Source organism: Scylla paramamosain, chromosome 16, assembly GCF_035594125.1.
Source record: "Scylla paramamosain isolate STU-SP2022 chromosome 16, ASM3559412v1, whole genome shotgun sequence".
Lineage (NCBI taxonomy): Eukaryota > Metazoa > Arthropoda > Malacostraca > Decapoda > Portunidae > Scylla > Scylla paramamosain.
The window spans coordinates 20931266-20949018 of NC_087166.1; the positions used below are offsets into that span (position 1 = coordinate 20931266).

Here is a 17753-nt window from a genome sequence, read left to right on the forward strand (position 1 = left end):
GAGCTACTCTCAAGTAAATGCCATCACAACACTTTTCTTCACTGTTAAGCTTGCCAGTATCCATTACAATGTAAAGAAAATTAAATGCAAGAGATGAAATGGGAAGGTAGTAGCAAGAAGGAAATGGGCAGGGAAGCACAGGAGAGATGACAGTTGTTACTGATTAAAAAAAAGTGAGCAAAGTATCTTCAAGGCATGTGAATTGCCACAAGAGACAATTTGCCACTTAAGATTTCCCATGGCTGTAAACCGAACATGGTGTTTTGCTCTGAGCACCCTGTAACGTTTACAGTTCATCATTTTTCATTTGTGGCAAGTGTACATTGCAAATATAACTGGTGCCAGATCTCTGTGGAACTTCATGTAACACTGTTTACCATTCACACTTCTGATTTTCAAATCTGTTTTAATTTCTGTTTTTTTTAAAGTATTCCAACCATTTTGGGAGACCTTCACTCCTCTGATATCTTTATTTGTCAAATCAGTCCATTATGAGGTACTTGATAAAGTTTTTTTTAAGTTCAAGTATATGCAGTTTGTTCAACTACAGTATACCTTTCTTTATTTGCAAAATCAGTCCATAATGATATACTTTATCAAGCTTCTTTATGTTCAAGTATATGCCATCTGCCCAACTACAGTTTATCTTTCTTGAATCAAATCTGTCACTCTTGAGTTACAGTGATAATTCATAGCACATGACCTTCCTTTTCTATAACTGAATTCATGCCCCATGGAATTTTTGGCTTCATCCAAGTTCTCTATCCATTTATTGTTAACACTTTTTTCACAGATCAAAGCAATCACAACTGTTAGTGATACCAGTCTATAATGTTATGGAACCTCTTTGTCATGTCACTGGCAGGCTGACAGAAGGTTGAATATTCAATATTATACAGTAAAAACTTCTGATCAGGCCTGAATCTCAAGACAGAGAGGGACATACATCTGTCAGTCAGGTGGACCCATAAGAGAAACAAAGAATGGACAAAGAATGTTACAAAGAAAAACAGATGCAGTGGAGGCTCATATCAGCTGCTCCACAAAGCAAAAAGTGCCTGCCTAAGTTGCTGTCCAAGCTTGCCAGTGTACTGATGAGTGATAAGCTGGGAAAGAGAACATGAGTAAATTTTTATGAGTTCTGGGACAGTAAAGACTTGGAGTCCCTTTACATGCTCACTCATGGCAATGGTGTGTGTGTGTGTGTGTGTGTGTGTGTGTGTGTGTGTGTGTGTGTGTGTGTGTGTGTGTGTCTGTGTGTGTGTCTGTGTGTGTGTGTGTGTGTGTGTGTGTGTGTGTGTGTGTGTGTGTGTGTGTGTGTGTGTGTGTGTGTGTGTGTTTTACCAAAATTAAAAACATTAAATAATGGTAAAAGACCTTGGAAGGCAATTGATGAGTGAAGCTGTCAGTAACACATCAGTGAAAGGGTATTTCAATAAATGAGAGAGAGAGAGAGAGAGAGAGAGAGAGAGAGAGAGAGAGAGAGAGAGAGAGAGAGAGAGAGAGAGAGAGAGAGAGAGAGAGAGAGAGAGTCAATTTCAGACACCCTGCACATCGTGCACTTTCCTAATATTCAGATCATTAGCTCAAAACTTTGCAAGAGCACAATGGCTGTGGCATATACCATTGGACAGGAAATTTAATTCTGCTTTCATTTGTATGTGTCCGCTTTTGTTGAGACAAAAAAGTTGGTGAAAATTGCAGAAAACCAATGGTCAGTTTATAAAGTTTAATTATGTATTTTCAGCACATGCAAAAGTGTTGAAAATTTTACATACTTTTTTTCATTATAATTTGTATCAATCTTATTACCTACAAAATTTAAGCTTTATCAGTTCATTAGTTGAAAAGTTGGCGGCAATTTCAGGCATTGTGCACATCAATCATTTGCCTAGTATTCAAGTCACTCTAGCTCAAAACTCTGCACGAACCTAATGGCTGTGCTATATACCGTTGGTTAGAAAATTTCATTCTGTGTTCAGTAGTATGTATCTGTTCTCATTGAGACTAAAGTAAGTTGGTGAAAATTGGAGAAAACTGACATCCACTTTACAAAAAAAGTTTTATACTGTATTTTACAAATGCGCAGTAGTGTTGCAAATCTGACATGCTTTTTTATTTCAACTTGTAATACTCTTATTAACAATAAAATTTGAGCTTCATCAGTTAATTAATTAAGAAATTGGAATTTTGACTTTGTGCATGCACAGCACTACCTGAAAGCTGACATAAGGAATTTTATTAAAATTATAACAACATGACACCTCTTAAGTTTCATTAAAATTGGTTGAGAAGTTTTTGAGAAAATCCATTTTCAACTTTTTGCAAGTTACCAATAACTTCACCCACCAAAAGAGATGAAAGATATATCAACAAAATTGATAAAGTTGTGCTAATTTCATTACGATTGACTGCAGAATTAAAGAGATATTAGCATTTGAATAGCATTATGGTCAGGCTGGGCCAGGCCGGGCTGCTCAAAATTAAACAACATCCATGGTAAACTTTGCTTTGCTCATAATTATATGCCATTAAAGACTTCTTCAAGAGCTTCATTTAATGTATATGTTAATTTATAAATGTAACAGGATCAGCATTTCATATTTTAATCTTAAATTAATCATACCCAGTCAATAGATGCCTCCTGCATCTCAACATGATGAGATCTCAAGTTAACCTCAACCTTATACCTGCAGGTCCTTTCAGCATCTGTAGGACAAAGCCAGACATACCTGAAGCCTTGATCATTTATATAATTTTGGGTAAAGAAAACTCACCAATAAGGTCCACAAGGGAAGTTCCCTGCTTGGCAGTCACCAGAGCCAGGCCATGGGTGATGTGTGACAATGCCAGTATGGAGCCATGCCTTGCAACCAGCTTGACACTTGTGGTGAGCTCCAGAAGTGTGGGCAGTACTGCCTTGGCCATGTAGTCAGGTGCCAGTGGGGTGAGGTTGTGTAAGGCCTGCACAAAAAAGATTTGTGTCAGAAATAATAATTGCAGGTTTATTGACCAACAGGCAGAATACATGATACAGTGTTCCTGAGGAGATCTTTGGTTTACATTATTACATACTGCATATTAACCTCATTAATTATGTTACACACTACGATACTTTTAGCTGCTACATGACGCCAACCTGGAAGCCATGGCCTGGGATGATTAGGCCATCCTGTGTATTTTTTTTTTTCAGGGGTTTGTTTCTCCCAGTAAGCAGTACGTCACAACTCCTGACTCACACCAGGTACACTAAGTGAACAGGGGCTACACAACAAAGGAGTCTGTCCAAAGACCCCTGACCTGGCCCAGAAATCAAACCCAGGCAGTTGTGAACAGTGCATGCTAACTACTGCACCACTAGTGAAACCTATATAAGTTGAGTTCCACAAAGCCAGCAAGGCAATAAAATATCCAATAGAAAAATAGTCCGAAAAAGCAATTCCTGCAAAATTTTTGTAAGTTAGCACCATATTGACTAAAATGTGTAAAGCCAGACCAAACTAGACATAACCTAACCAGCAATAATTACTGTGTTGGTTATGACATGATGCTAAAAAGGGCAGCTGGTTCTGATTCTGGTTGGACAGAAGGTTTGGCCTTTACAACAGCACCTCTCTGATACAGATGTAGCAGTTGCAATTGTTTACAATTTCTTTTTGCAGCCTAACTTGTCTTGTTTCTTTTCACTTAATTTTTCTTTGTACTTTTCTCTCTTCTTCCAAAAGCAGTATAGTATTTCTTTTGTTATTTAAACTTTACTGTTGCCAAAAAGCTCAACAGTAATCTGATCTTCATTTTCTACAAATGGTTTTGGTAATTTATCCACTTGTCTCCTCTGACCTTCACCTCCTTCCTTACGCTTGTTACCAGTCCACTGTCTTTCCCATGAACTAAGTTGCTGCTGTAGGCAAGTAAACCTTGTGTGCAGGTGCCCATCTATTGATATACTTATTATTCTCATTTTACAACCACAGTTTCCCATTTGGTGATAACTCCTCAGAAGCCACTGAATTATATTTGGTGACTATATTTTGCATTTAAAAGATATTAACCACTTAGGAAAAGTTTCCAACTGTTCTTGGTGTCCTTCCCAAGAAAATTTCCTAATCTTTAAACACATTAAAGCATTATGATCTTGCATCTAGCTGGTTCACTGCCACACTGATGCCATGCCAGCTGACCAGAACAAGTCCTGTCACATGTGGCAACTCATTTCTGTCTGTCCAGCCACTGCATTCTAGTCAGCATCATGACACTAGACAACTCTATGAGTGCTATGAGGAACAAGTGGAATAATGAGGGAAAAGTTAAACCTCATAGTGGATGGACAAAGGTGCTGAAAATTGCAAGACAAGGCCTGAGTGGTTGCTTGTTTCAAGTATACAGTAATAGCTGATATTTATAGATAGCTATAGAATGTTAATAATGTGGTCACACAGTATTAAAGGAGCAGGTAACTGGAAAAATAGAAGGGCAAGAACTAAATGAATACACCAATCAACAGCTCTGATGAAAAAAGACAGGGAATATGGCTTATATAACAATTAACTTTAGCCCATTATAGTACACACACACACACACACACACACACACACACACACACACACACACACACACACACACACACACACACACACTGTAATGTATAACCTATTCCTATCTCGGTATAATGTCAGGGTCTTGCATACATACTGAGCACAAAACACAACTTCTATTGATATAGACACTAAGTAGGTTTGTGATAGAAGTCTTTAGAGTCCACACATCCCTCAACACAGTGTCTCAGGTCCTGTATTTTGATATCACATACTTTAGGTTCTTGAGATTTTATATTTCCTTTTTTGTTTCTTCGCAGTTAGTAAAAGAGAGAGAGAGAGAGAGAGAGAGAGAGAGAGAGAGAGAGAGAGAGAGAGAGAGAGAGAGAGAGAGAGAGAGAGAGAGAGAGAGAGAGAGAGAGAGAGAGAGAGAGAGAGAGAGAGAGAGAGAGAGAGAGAGAGAGAGAGAGAGAGAGAGAGAGAGAGAGAGAAACATTCAAGAAGGAAAATTGACATGATGGAGAAACTTAAAGGTGCTGAAATACGAGAGACAGCAATGACTTAGAAAGGAAAAGGAGAAGGAGCAGGAGGGAAATCTTCTATAATAATATATAGTTCTTAATAGGTCATTTTTCTACTTAGTTCTTGTCTCATCTTTTTTAACCTCCTGACAAGAGAGAGAGAGAGAGAGAGAGAGAGAGAGAGAGAGAGAGAGAGAGAGAGAGAGAGAGAGAGAGAGAGAGAGAGAGAGAGAGAGAGAGAGAGAGAGAGAGAGAGAGAGAGAGAGAGAGAGAGAGAGAGAGAGAATTTTTTACCAAGTAGGCTAAAATAAAAGAAAAAATATGGGAAAAATATAAGGGATGCACATTACATGAAAAGAACATCAGTGAGATTAAAAATAAATAAATAAGCAAGTAAATAAATAAATGAAAATAAAAGGACAATTCCAGAGTTACCACCCACCAGCTGCTCCCTTCATAGGGGGCACCAGCACTAGCAGCTCCCCTGTTGTCACTCCCAACATATGTGACGGCAGACTCCAAGGGAAAAACATGACTTCTTGTAAACCCACATACAGCCCTGCACCATTTCATATCCTGTGACTGTCAGTAATGCAGTCTGACTTAACCAGACATTCTACATATTTGACAGCACCTTGCTCTCTCTCTCTCTCATTATAATCTCATACAGTTACAGTAATCCCTTAACTATCGCAAGTGTTATATTCCAAAACCCCCAGTGATATACCCTTCCCATGATCGGTGAAAATCTGCGAAGTAGAAACTATACTGTATATTATTTTTTATTATTTTTTAGAATTTGTATATATTTATTCTATTATCTTTATGTATTTAAGCTTTTATAAACTCTCCCCACACTTAGAAACCTTTTCTACACTCAAATTTATTTTTAGACACATTCTTATGTGGTAGAAAAAATAAAATTACATTTAAATAAAGTACTTCTCCATTTTCTACCTTTGTGACATGAGTTATTCACTACTGATAAAATATTGGGCTCGTTTTGGGTTGTTCCTGTGGGATAGGCAGGTTCTGGGCTGTTTTTCAGGTGGGAGTGGGCATGAAAACAGTCTGTGACCTGGCAACTCTGACACACATTTTAATAAACATCTAATCAGAATAATGAACCAAAACTGTCAAGATGAATTTGCCATTTGTGCGAACACTAAAATTTTAATAAAAATTTAATTGGAATAAACTAAAATTCACAAGACTAACTCACCAACAGTGCGAGCCGCTGCTCACTTATCTGGCACCTATCCTTTCACCCCCTTTTTTTTTCCTCTCCTTTCTTTTGTTTTGTCTCAAACCTCCCTCCCTGTCACCTCCCCTCCCCATTATCTGTTAGAGGTAAGGGACAAAGGAGTGATACCTCTCTCTCTCTCTCTCTCTCTCTCTCTCTCTCTCTCTCTCTCTCTCTCTCTCTCTCTCTCTCTCTCTCTCTCTCTCTCTCTCTCTCTCTCCCCTTCATTCATCATTTTTCTACTACTATCACTTTAGTAGTCTTAGATCAGGTCACCTCATGAGGACCGCAAGGTTTGTTGTGACTTGTATTTCTATGCAACTCCATATAATTTTCTCATTTTTGCTTCATCCTTCCTCACTCTTTCTCACTCTCGTATATGTAATTCCATTTTCATTCTCAATCAGTCTCATTTTATTTAGCAATCCTTAGGATTGTTCTTACTTTCAAAGAGAGAGAGAGAGAGAGAGAGAGAGAGAGAGAGAGAGAGAGAGAGAGAGAGAGAGAGAGAGAGAGAGAGAGAGAGAGAGAGAGAGAGAGAGAGAGAGAGAGAGAGAGAGAGAGAGAGAGAGAGAGAGAGAGAGAGAGAGAGAGAGAGAGAGAGAGAGAGAGAGAGATAAGACTCCAACTTATGGGATTTTACTGTAAGTATACACGTGACACTGACAGTAGGTAAATGTGGCCTACACTTGTCAAAGCAGTTCAAAACTTGGGCTGATAATGCATGAAACTCAGGATGGTAAGAATTTAGGACTAGGTGTGAGACTTGGGAAGGTACTGTATATATTCATTGTGTTACCTCAAATGTAGTACTGCAAATGTGTTTATTTTGATGTATCTTTTTTTTTAATTGTGAAATTTTTTATCTTATTTTCTGGTTCCCTGGAACCAATTAATTTTTTCCCATAGGTTCTACAGTAGCCATAATGCACATTTGCCATAATGATCACTACAATGGAACGAATCATGTTCATCGTTGCCTACCTTTCTGTATTAGCCAGAAAAATCTACAATGTACTGAGGGTGCAACAGGTGAACCCATGATAGTCAAGGGATTACTGTATACACTTTCATTTAACCTTTACTAAATCAATTTAGGATTTTATGAGCTTCAGGAAAAATGTTCCAATTCTTCACTTGTATAAGGAGAAAACTGATAAAAAGATATACTTGCATGGCAGTTTATGCAGTGCATGGCTTTGTTTCATTGCAATCTTCCTCATCTAAATTCAATCTCTCCCACCAAACAACATTTATTAGGACTGCATTCAAAAAATGTTCTTTATTATGTGCTTATTATGCAGATTTTCTCTACCTATGCTAAGCATTTTATATTTCCTAATACTGAATTTCATTTGCCATATTTAGGTTTGTCTGTAGGGCAACTATTACAATCCAACCTAATTAATCCATCTATATTTGTGTAATTTTAAAATCTAATAATAGTATTATTAATTCCAATATCCAGACCATTAATGTATATAAAAAAAAAATAATGGACCTAAAACTGGTCCCTGTGACACCCCACTAATTTAGCTGTATCCCCAGCTTCCAGCCCCATAAGAATAGACAGCATTAATTGGTTGCACCTTTCCCCAACTTGTCACATGCTTCACTGATATGTTTACACCACATGCCTTAGCTCAATTCATATACAAGATTACAGAACTCAGGTGTTTGCAAAAATTAAGGAAAATATAGCAAATATAACTGGGAACTTGCTTAAAAATCTTTATAACACTTTTTGGTTTTAGATAATTATATTCTGCAGTATGTAAAAGCATTCTGAATTATTTTATCCTTGAGAGAGAGAGAGAGAGAGAGAGAGAGAGAGAGAGAGAGAGAGAGAGAGAGAGAGAGAGAGAGAGAGAGAGAGAGAGAGAGAGAGAGAGAGAGAGAGAGAGAGAGAGAGAGAGAGAGAGAGAGAGAGAGAGAGAGAGAGAGAGAGAGAGACTTCCTTAACATGGTGGCATGATCAGATTGTAGATAAAACACCAAATAAGCAAAACACTGAGATTTATAAAATTTCCCAGTACCTGCACCTTCAGACAGCACTCTGTGGCAGGCTTCACTCCAGCATAGCATGAATCTGATGAATAATTCTGTGTTCCATGTATTTGCCATTTGTTCTACAACTTCACCACACAGTTGTGTTCATAAATTTTTTTTTCTAAAGGATGAAGTAACATTATTCAGAATCCCTTTGCATAATGCTGAATACAGCAATGATTAGTAAAAAGTATTATAAGGATTTGGAACAAGTTTCCAGTTATACTAGTTATAATTTTTCTTTTGTTTGTTTTACTGAATTTTCTCTTAGTTCTGTAATCACTACTGAGTCTCACAATATCAATTAAAATTACCCATCTTACCGTATGAAATAAGCAATGGCAAGTGATGTAAACATACATCAATGAAGCATGTGACAAGTGGCCTGGCCCTGGGATTCAGTGGGTAAAGCTTCTGCCAATCAGAGCCATCCATTCTTATCAGCCTGGGAGCCAAGGATGCAGCCCAAGCAGACATATTATAGTGCCTGAATAAAAATTACTGTACTTAAATACTACTCTGTAATTAAGGTATGTATAACCACACCACAAATAAAGTTCTGGTGATTATTAGAATTTTTTTTGTGGTACTCTTTCTACTTAGGAAAAAAAAATCCCAGAGAGCAAGGCATTTAAGACAAACTCTTGTACCACACTTACTGTTACATAGACAAGAAATTTCTTTTGAATTCATAAAAGCTATAAGTGTCACACCTTGGCAGTCAGCTCCCTTATAGCAGAGTCCCAATGGATGACCTTGAGCTGTACCAGGTGGTCAATCAGGGCCTTGGTGTACTCAGGATATCTGAAATGAATACAAATATTTGTTCTCCCAACATTTGATGAAGCAATTTGCAATCCTATGGTTTGTTTAGATTACTGTCTAAATACTGCACATAAAGGTATTAACAGAGAGATGATTGTGGGATGCAAATTACATCACCCTTTTGGAACAAGAAGAAACTTATTTTCAAGGTTCCAATTTCTTAGAGAGAGAGAGAGAGAGAGAGAGAGAGAGAGAGAGAGAGAGAGAGAGAGAGAGAGAGAGAGAGAGAGAGAGAGAGAGAGAGAGAGAGAGAGAGAGAGAGAGAGAGAGAGAGAGAGAGAGAGAGAGAGAGATTAAAGAGTTAATGCACCAAACAAGTCACCTTACATACAAAGCAGAAGGGCTAGAAACACTCACTTGGCCACTTGCAGACTCAGCTTGAGGAAGGCATTGGAGCGATTCCCAACAGCAAAATAATCAACAGTGGTGAGGATTTCAATGCCATGTGGGAAAGTTCCCTGACGGCCCACGTGTTCCTGGAAGGCTGCTGAGCCTGCTCGCCGGCAGGGAATCTGGTGTAGAGAATGCCAAATTGTCTATGCTTACCAGCTTTTTTTTTTTTTTTATGTAGGAAGGACACTGGCCAAGGGCAACAAAAATCTAATAAAAAAATGCCCACTGAAATGCCTGTCCCATAAAAGGGTCAAAACAGTGGTCAAAAATTGGTGGATAAGTGTCTTGAAACCTCCCTCGTGAAGGAATTCAAGTCATAGGAAGGTGGAAATACAGAAGCAGGCAGGGAATTCCAGAGTTTACCAGAGAAAGGGATGAATGATTGAGAATACTGGTTAACTCTTGTGTTAGAGAAGTGGACAGAATAGGGGTGAGAGAAAGAAGAAAGTCTTGTGCAGCGAGGCCGCGGAAGGAGGGGAGGCATGCAGTTAGCAAGATCACAAGAGCAGTTAGCTTGAAAATAGCAGTAGAAGACAGCTAGATATGCAACATTGCGGCGGTGAGAGAGAGGCTGAAGACAGTCAGTTAGAGGAGAGGAGTTGATGAGACAAAAAGCTTTTGATTCCACCCTGTCTAGAAGAGCAGTATGAGTGGAACCCCCCAGACATGTGAAGCATACTCCATACATGGACGGATAAGGCCCTTGTACAGAGTTAGCAGCTGGGGGGGTGAGAAAAACTGGCAGAGACATCTCAGAACACCTAACTTCATAGAAGCTGTTTTAGCTAGAGATGAGATGTGAAGTTTCCAGTTCAGATTACAGGTAAAGGACAGACCGAGGATGTTCAGTGTAGAAGATGGGGACAGTTGAGTGTCATTGAAGAAGAGGGGATAGTTGTCTGGAAGGTTGTGTTGAGTTGATAGATGGAGAAATTGAGTTTTTGAGGCATTGAACAATACCAAGTTTGCTCTGCCCCAATCAGAAATTTTAGAAAGATCAGAAGTCAGGCGTTCTGTAGCTTCCCTGCGTGATATATTTACCTCCTGAAGGGTTGGACGTCTATGAAAAGACGTGGAAAAGTGCAGGGTGGTATCATCAGTGTAGGAGTAAATAAGACAAGAAGTTTGGTTTAGAAGATCATTAATGAATAATAAGAAGAGAGTGGGTGACAGGACAGAACCCTGAGGAACACCACTGTTAATAGATTTAGGAGAAGAACAGTGACCGTCTACCACAGCAGCAATAGAGCGGTCAGAAAGGAAACTTGAGATGAAGTTACAAAGAGAAGGATAGAAACCGTAGGAGAGTAGTTTGGAAATCAAAGCTTTGTGCCAGACTCTATCAAAAGCTTTTGATATGTCCAAGGCAACAGCAAAAGTTTCACCAAAATCTCTAAAAGAGGATGACCAAGACTCAGTAAGGAAAGCCAGAAGATCACCAGTAGAGCGGCCTTGACGGAACCCATACTGGCGATCAGATAGAAGGTTGTGAAGTGATAGATGTTTAAGAATCTTCCTGTTGAGGATAGATTCAAAAACTTTAGATAGGCAGGAAATTAAAGCAATAGGACGGTAGTTTGAGGGATTAGAACGGTCACCCTTTTTAGGAACAGGTTGAATGTAGGCAAACTTCCAGCAAGAAGGAAAGGTAGATGTTGACAGACAGAGCTGAAAGAGTTTGACTAGGCAAAGTGCAAGCACGGAGGCACAGTTTCGGAGAACAATAGGAGGGACCCCATCAGGTCCATTAGCCTTCCAAGGGTTTAGGCCAGCAAGGGCATGGAAAACATCATTGCAAAGAATTCTAATAGGTAGCATGAAGTAGTCAGAGGGTGGAGAGGGAGGAACAAGCCCAGAATCATCCAAGGTAGAGTTTTTAGCAAAGGTTTGAGCAAAGAGTTCAGCTTTAGAAATAGATGTGATAGCAGTGGTGCTATCTGGTTGAAGTAGAGGAGGGAAAGAAGAAGCAATGTTATTGGAGATATTTTTGGCTAGATGCCAGAAGTCACGAGGGGAGTTAGATCTTGAAAGGTTTTGACATTTTCTGTTAATGAAGGAGTTTTTGGCTAGTTGGAGAACAGACTTGGCATGGTTCCGGGCAGAAATATAAAGTGCATGAAATTCTGGTGATGGAAGGCTTAAGTACCTTTTGTGGACCACCTCTCTATCATGTATAGCACAAGAATAAGCTGTGTTAAACCAAGGTTTAGAAGGTTTAGGACGAGAAAAAGAGTGAGGAATGTATGCCTCCATGCCAGACACTATCACCTCTGTTATGCGCTCAGCACACAAAGACGGGACTCTGACACAGAAGCAGTAGTCATTCCAAGGAAAATCAGCAAAATACCTCCTCAGGTCCCCCCAACTAGCAGAGGCAAAACGCCAGAGGCACCTTCGCTTAGGGGGATCCTGAGGAGGGATTGGAGTGATAGGACAAGATAAGGATATGAGATTGTGATCGGAGGAGCCCAACGGAGAAGAAAGGGTGACAGCATAAGCAGAAGGATTAGAGGTCAGGAAAAGGTCGAGAATGTTGGGCGTATCTCCAAGACGGTCAGGAATACGAGTAGGGTGTTGCACCAATTGCTCTAGGTCATGGAGGATAGTAAAGTTGTAGTTCTACCAGGATGGTCAGTGAAGGGAGAGGAAAGCCAAAGCTGGTGGTGAACATTGAAGTCTCCAAGAATGGAGATCTCTGCAAAAGGGAAGAGGGTCAGAATGTACTCCACTTTGGAAGTTAAGTAGTCAAAGAATTTCTTATAGTCAGAGGAGTTAGGAGAGAGGTATACAGCACAGATAAATTTATATGAGAGTGACTCTGTAGTCGTAGCCAGATGGTGGAAAACTCGGAAGATTCAAGAGCGTGAGCACGAGAGCAGGCTAGGTCATTGCGCACATAAACGCAGCATCCAGCTTTGGATCGAAAATGAGGATAGAGAAAGTAGGAGGGAACAGAAAAGGGGCTACTGTCAGTTGCCTCAGACACCTGAGTTTCAGTGAGGAAAAGAAGATGAGGTTTAGAAGAGGAGAGGTAGTGTTCTACAGATTGAAAGTTAGATCTTAGACCGCGAATGTTGCAGAAGTTAATGAAGAAAAAGTTGAGGGGGGTGTTAAGACACTTAGGGTCGTCGACAGAAAGGCAGTCCGACCTGGGGACATTTATGGTCCCCTCCCCAGATGGGGACTCCAAGGCTGGTGTAGGAGTCGCCATGATGATTTTAAAATTTTTGAGTGAAGGGTGTGTGTGTTATTAGGGGATTGTAGTTTTGTGTGGAGGAAGAGAGTTGTCTTTAGAGGGCAGGCCGTGACTGCCCCCTTGTGTTGTGAGACACAAAGGGAAACGTTCAGTGAGGTCACAGCTGGGTTTACAGCTGGGTGACCTCACAGCCAAGCTGTGAGGTCACAGCTGGGCTTGCACAATTATCTATTAATAAAGAATCAAATGGGATCTCCAAAGTCTATAGATATTTTGAGTAAATTTAAGGCAAACATTAAGTTATATTATGATTTACGAGTGTGTTGCAAAGATTACCTGAACTTGATAATGTAATAATGGTAACATCTTTTTTCCTAGTCTTACCAGTGTCTATCACTTCACATACCACAAGGTAGCTCTTCAATATCTGCATTATTGGCAATGGCACAATCCTAGCAGATCAGCAAAAACCAAAAAAGCTAAATATTGTAAAGATATGATTGAGATAAATACACATTCTCTCTCTCTCTCTCTCTCTCTCTCTCTCTCTCTCTCTCTCTCTCTCTCTCTCTCTCTCTCTCTCTCTCTCTCTCCATTTTTGAAAGGCTATATTCATGAATCCATGTATCATTCTTATCTTATGTAATAACAGATCTCCATGTTCATGATCTCTTGCTCCCCTGCCATACAAGGATAGGTCCCCTTGTATTATTACACTTCACACCTTTTATGTCAAACCCTCCAATGATTCTACCATTAACATTGATACTTATCCTTTTTCCCCAACCACCCTCTTGCATCCTTTCCACATGTCCACATCACCTCAATCTGTCTCTTCTGAAGACATCATGAATGGATTCAAATCTTCATTTCAATTCCTCATATGCAATCTCCTTCTGTCTGGCCTATCAATTCACCAACTCAACACCACACATGCACCTTATCACTTCCATTTCAGAGTATTTTAGCTCATGTGCAGACAACTATACAAAATATTGTCACACTGTCTGGTAGGTTTTGTTCAGCATCCTACATTAGTAATCCCTTCACCATCACATTCCTTAGTAAGAGTAAGTGTCACAATAAATATACTTTACTGAATTTACAAGATGTTAATCTATCTTGTGAACAATGATTTAATTTTGTTTTGGTTGAAAATAATTTTAAGTTCTTCAAACACTTAAAACATGAATAAATGTACTGTGATGATTTGGATAAGTCCAATGTAAGATGGCTGAAAAATAAATATTTTAGAAATGCCTTTTGTTTATTCAGAAATAAATAAATAAATAAATAAATAAACAAAAATAAAAACAAAAATAAAAGCAACACAAAAACTACTTCATGAAGACATCAAGTGATGTGTTCAGCTGCTGATTCATGGCATGGTATCATACTTTTACTCTTACAATGTTCTTATCATAATATACAGTCAACAACAGATGTGGTTAGAACTCCTGCCAACATGAGCATCACATTGAACAAACTGGCAACTTGCTTCTCCTTGGTCTGAAAAAATCTGCTGGGAGAAAATAACTACATGACAGCTTAGGTTAGCTCCTCATATGTTTTTGAAGGCACAGATTAATGGACTCAATATTTGACATTATTGACATAAGGGAAAGTTATCTTTTGTGACTGCTCCTTGATTCAGCTAACAAAATAGCTGTGTTTGTTTTAAAACAGAGTTGTACCAAAGTGATGTATGATGCCTTGAAAATATACAGGCCACGATTACATAGTATGAGTGTTAGAGTTTCACTAGAATGGTGAAATGAATAGAAAAAATAATCTATATAAATACTGAAGTGAAAAGACTTTGAGTGGATTGGTAAAGAAATTGAGTGATGATGGACGCCAGGATGTGCCTCACCAAAGACATGATGGTGGGCTGCCCCAAAATGTTTATTTTTTTGGTTGTTTCACTGTAAGCTAAGGATACACCTTTAACTGTCTCTTGATACCATGTAAGACATCATACATTTTGGAGTGCCCCACCACCATGTCTGGGTGAGGCACATCCTTGCATCCTTTATCACTCCATTTCTTCACTAATGCACTTGCAGTCTTTTCATTACAGCAATTACATGGCTCATTTTTTCTATTCACTTCACCATTCTAGTGAAACTCTAACGCTCATACTATGTAATCGTAGCCTGTATATTTTCCTGGCATCACACATCACCTCAGCACAACACTTTGTTTAAAACAAACACAGCTGTTTTGTTAGCTGAAGCAAGGAGTGGTCACAAAAGATAACTTTCCCATATGATGTCAATATGTTAAACAATAAATCTGTTATTCTGTGTTGTCAAAAACATGAGGGACTAAACTAAGTTGCCATGTAGTTATTTTCTCCCAGCAGATTTTTTCAGATCAAGGAGTGAGTTGCCAGTTTGTGCAACGTGACACTCATGTCAGTGGGAGTTCTAATCATGTCAGTCACTGACTGTAGATGTAGCATTATTAATTAATCAACTTTAAATGCACAATGTAAATAAGCCTATGTTTGCCATCTCACCTCTGAGCACTTGGTGGCATTTCCTATAGTTTGATGTTCATAATTGCATTTCTAAAATTAATATATGTAATTATACTTCAATTATAGTACACTGTACAATGTTTCATTTAATAACATCATGACAAAACAGTTCAAAGAATGCACACACACACACACACACACACACACACACACACACACACACACACACACACACACACACACACACACCGCATAGTGTAGTGGTTAGCACGCTCAGCTCACAACCAAGAAGGCCCGGGTTCAAATCCCGGGTGCAGCAAGGCACCCTGTTCACCTAGCAGCAAGTAGGTATGGGATGTAACCCAAAAGGTTGTGACCTCGTTGTCCTGGTGTGTGGTGTGTCAGTGGTCTCAGTCCTACCCAAAGACTGGTCACTAAGAACTCTGAGCTTTTTCCATAGGAGAACGGCTGGCTGGGTGACCAGCAGACAACTGTAGGTGAATCACACACACACACACACACACACACACACACACACACACACACACACACACACACACACACACACACACACACACACACACACACACATTAGGAAAACCTAACCACAACCACCAGTGAATGCCTCAGCAATGGAAAGTAGTCAAGGGTTGCCATCAGGTTAACTTTCTGATGATTGTACCATCTGTAACTTACAGTACATCCTCCTCCTTTACTGCCAAGGTTTCATCACCATAAAGCATTACATGCAGCCTTATATAAGCTGCATACAGGAGTTCTTTAATTTGAAGGCAAAGCCTCCTCCTTGTCAGGAGATACAACAGATTTACAAGTGAGAGAATTAAATGAAATGCAGCAGATACAGAAAATAAGAGAAACCAAAAATGAAAAGAAAAGAAACTCATCCAAGGGACAAACACCTGACACAAATCAATCAGTAAAAGAGAAAAGAAATGCAGATTTCACTGATCTAATTCTGCATTTCATCCATACTATTCTTGTATATTTCTCTTGCACCCATATTCAGCCACACACTTTCACATTGTACTAGACATAGAACCGTGCATCCTCCTTTAAGTTCCTCATGATGGTTCTTACCCAGAAGTTAGTACTGATTCACCTCTCAGGTCTTCTCACACACTACAGCCACTCCATAACTTCCAGTGATCACTTGACCAAGAAAATGAGTTTCACTGAAGTCAAGTGCATTTCCTCCAATTCATACTATTCAATGAACCCCACTATTTTCTATGACCTCAAAAACTGGGAGACTTAGTAGCTTACTCACACTCATACTCTTTTGCCATGCTCAGCCATTTTCTCTGCCCCTATAGGAGCTACTGGCTAATGGCTAATCCAATGCAGTTATAAAACTGGGAACAAAATCCAAGTTAGTCCAGATAAAATGTCAAGACAACATCAGCATCTGTTAATTCCACCTTTACAACCTGTATGACCTGTATGACAAGGATACAAAAAACAGTGATGGCTGTCCACTTATTGAAAAATATTAGCTTGTGCGAAAAAAAAAGGAAATAGAAATGTAACATTATGAATCATCAAACAAGCAGTAACTATGTGTGCAGAAGAGAAGCCTTGCATGTAAACTACACAACTTACCTCTCTGTCAAAGAGAGCAACAATAATGAGTCCCGTAGCCAGCTCCCTTATATAGGGCGCCATCTGGTCAGGATGATAGGCTCGGGCAAAGGCCCAGCACAGGTAACATGCTGCATCTCTGTGGCAAGGAGGAATACAAGAATCTCTCAATATGAAATCATTAAATATTATAACACACTTGATAATCCTGCTCATTCTTGCCAACATAACACTTGGCTTCTGTTCTACTACATTTTCTGCAACGCCTTCACTTGCAGGCATTTCAAGCAGCCGTATAGAAATGTTTTATGTACTTCTAATGCTTGTAGCAAAGGGGCTTCATGAAAAATATCTCAATTGAGTTGCATTTTGAAGTTTGGTAACTGCACTTTGTGGCAACATCGTAAAACAAAAATTAATCATGAAAATTAAATACAAAGGGTCCTTGAGTTATGCTGGAGTTCCATTCCTACACCACATCACAATTTCAATGCAAGTTGGAACCAGTCTAAGTAAGAACTTACTGTTTAAAGAATAAGAAAGAAAAAGAAATCCTTACATTTAACTCTATGGTTGACTTGCTCTACACTTGTCAGTGCTCTACGAAACTCACTTGTTACATTCACACCACCACTAATTGCTTCATCCTGCACCTCAAGGTTATGCAATTTAGCACAAACCTTAAACTGCATAAACCAGTGAGTTGGTGAGGTATTTACTAAATACCAGTAAAGATGCAAGAAAATGGACAGTTTGGTGTGTTGCTTGTAACTGCTTTTTCTGAGGCCTTAGAGATACCAATAAAAGGCCTGGGACAATGGAGGTAGTGACATGAAGATACCTTACTGCAGTGGTTTCCAAACTGGGGGTAAATTATCCCCTGCTGGTCAAATGAAAGTTTTTTGGGGGT

The 17753-nt window shown here is 39.2% G+C and overlaps 1 protein-coding gene across 5 annotated transcripts in view; it reads right to left on the bottom strand.

The window, feature by feature from the left end:
- LOC135108124 (tubulin-specific chaperone D-like) overlaps positions 1-17753 on the bottom strand; it is a 120963-nt gene that overhangs the window by 47999 nt on the left and 55211 nt on the right. For all 5 annotated transcript variants that reach the window (XM_064018826.1, XM_064018824.1, XM_064018825.1 and 2 more), the window contains 4 exons: positions 16865-16982; positions 9531-9685; positions 9062-9152; positions 2778-2964 (listed from right to left, as the gene is read on the bottom strand). In XM_064018826.1, coding sequence (XP_063874896.1) covers positions 2778-2964; positions 9062-9152; positions 9531-9685; positions 16865-16982 — 551 coding nt within the window. The remainder of the gene's footprint in view (positions 1-2777; positions 2965-9061; positions 9153-9530; positions 9686-16864; positions 16983-17753) is intronic.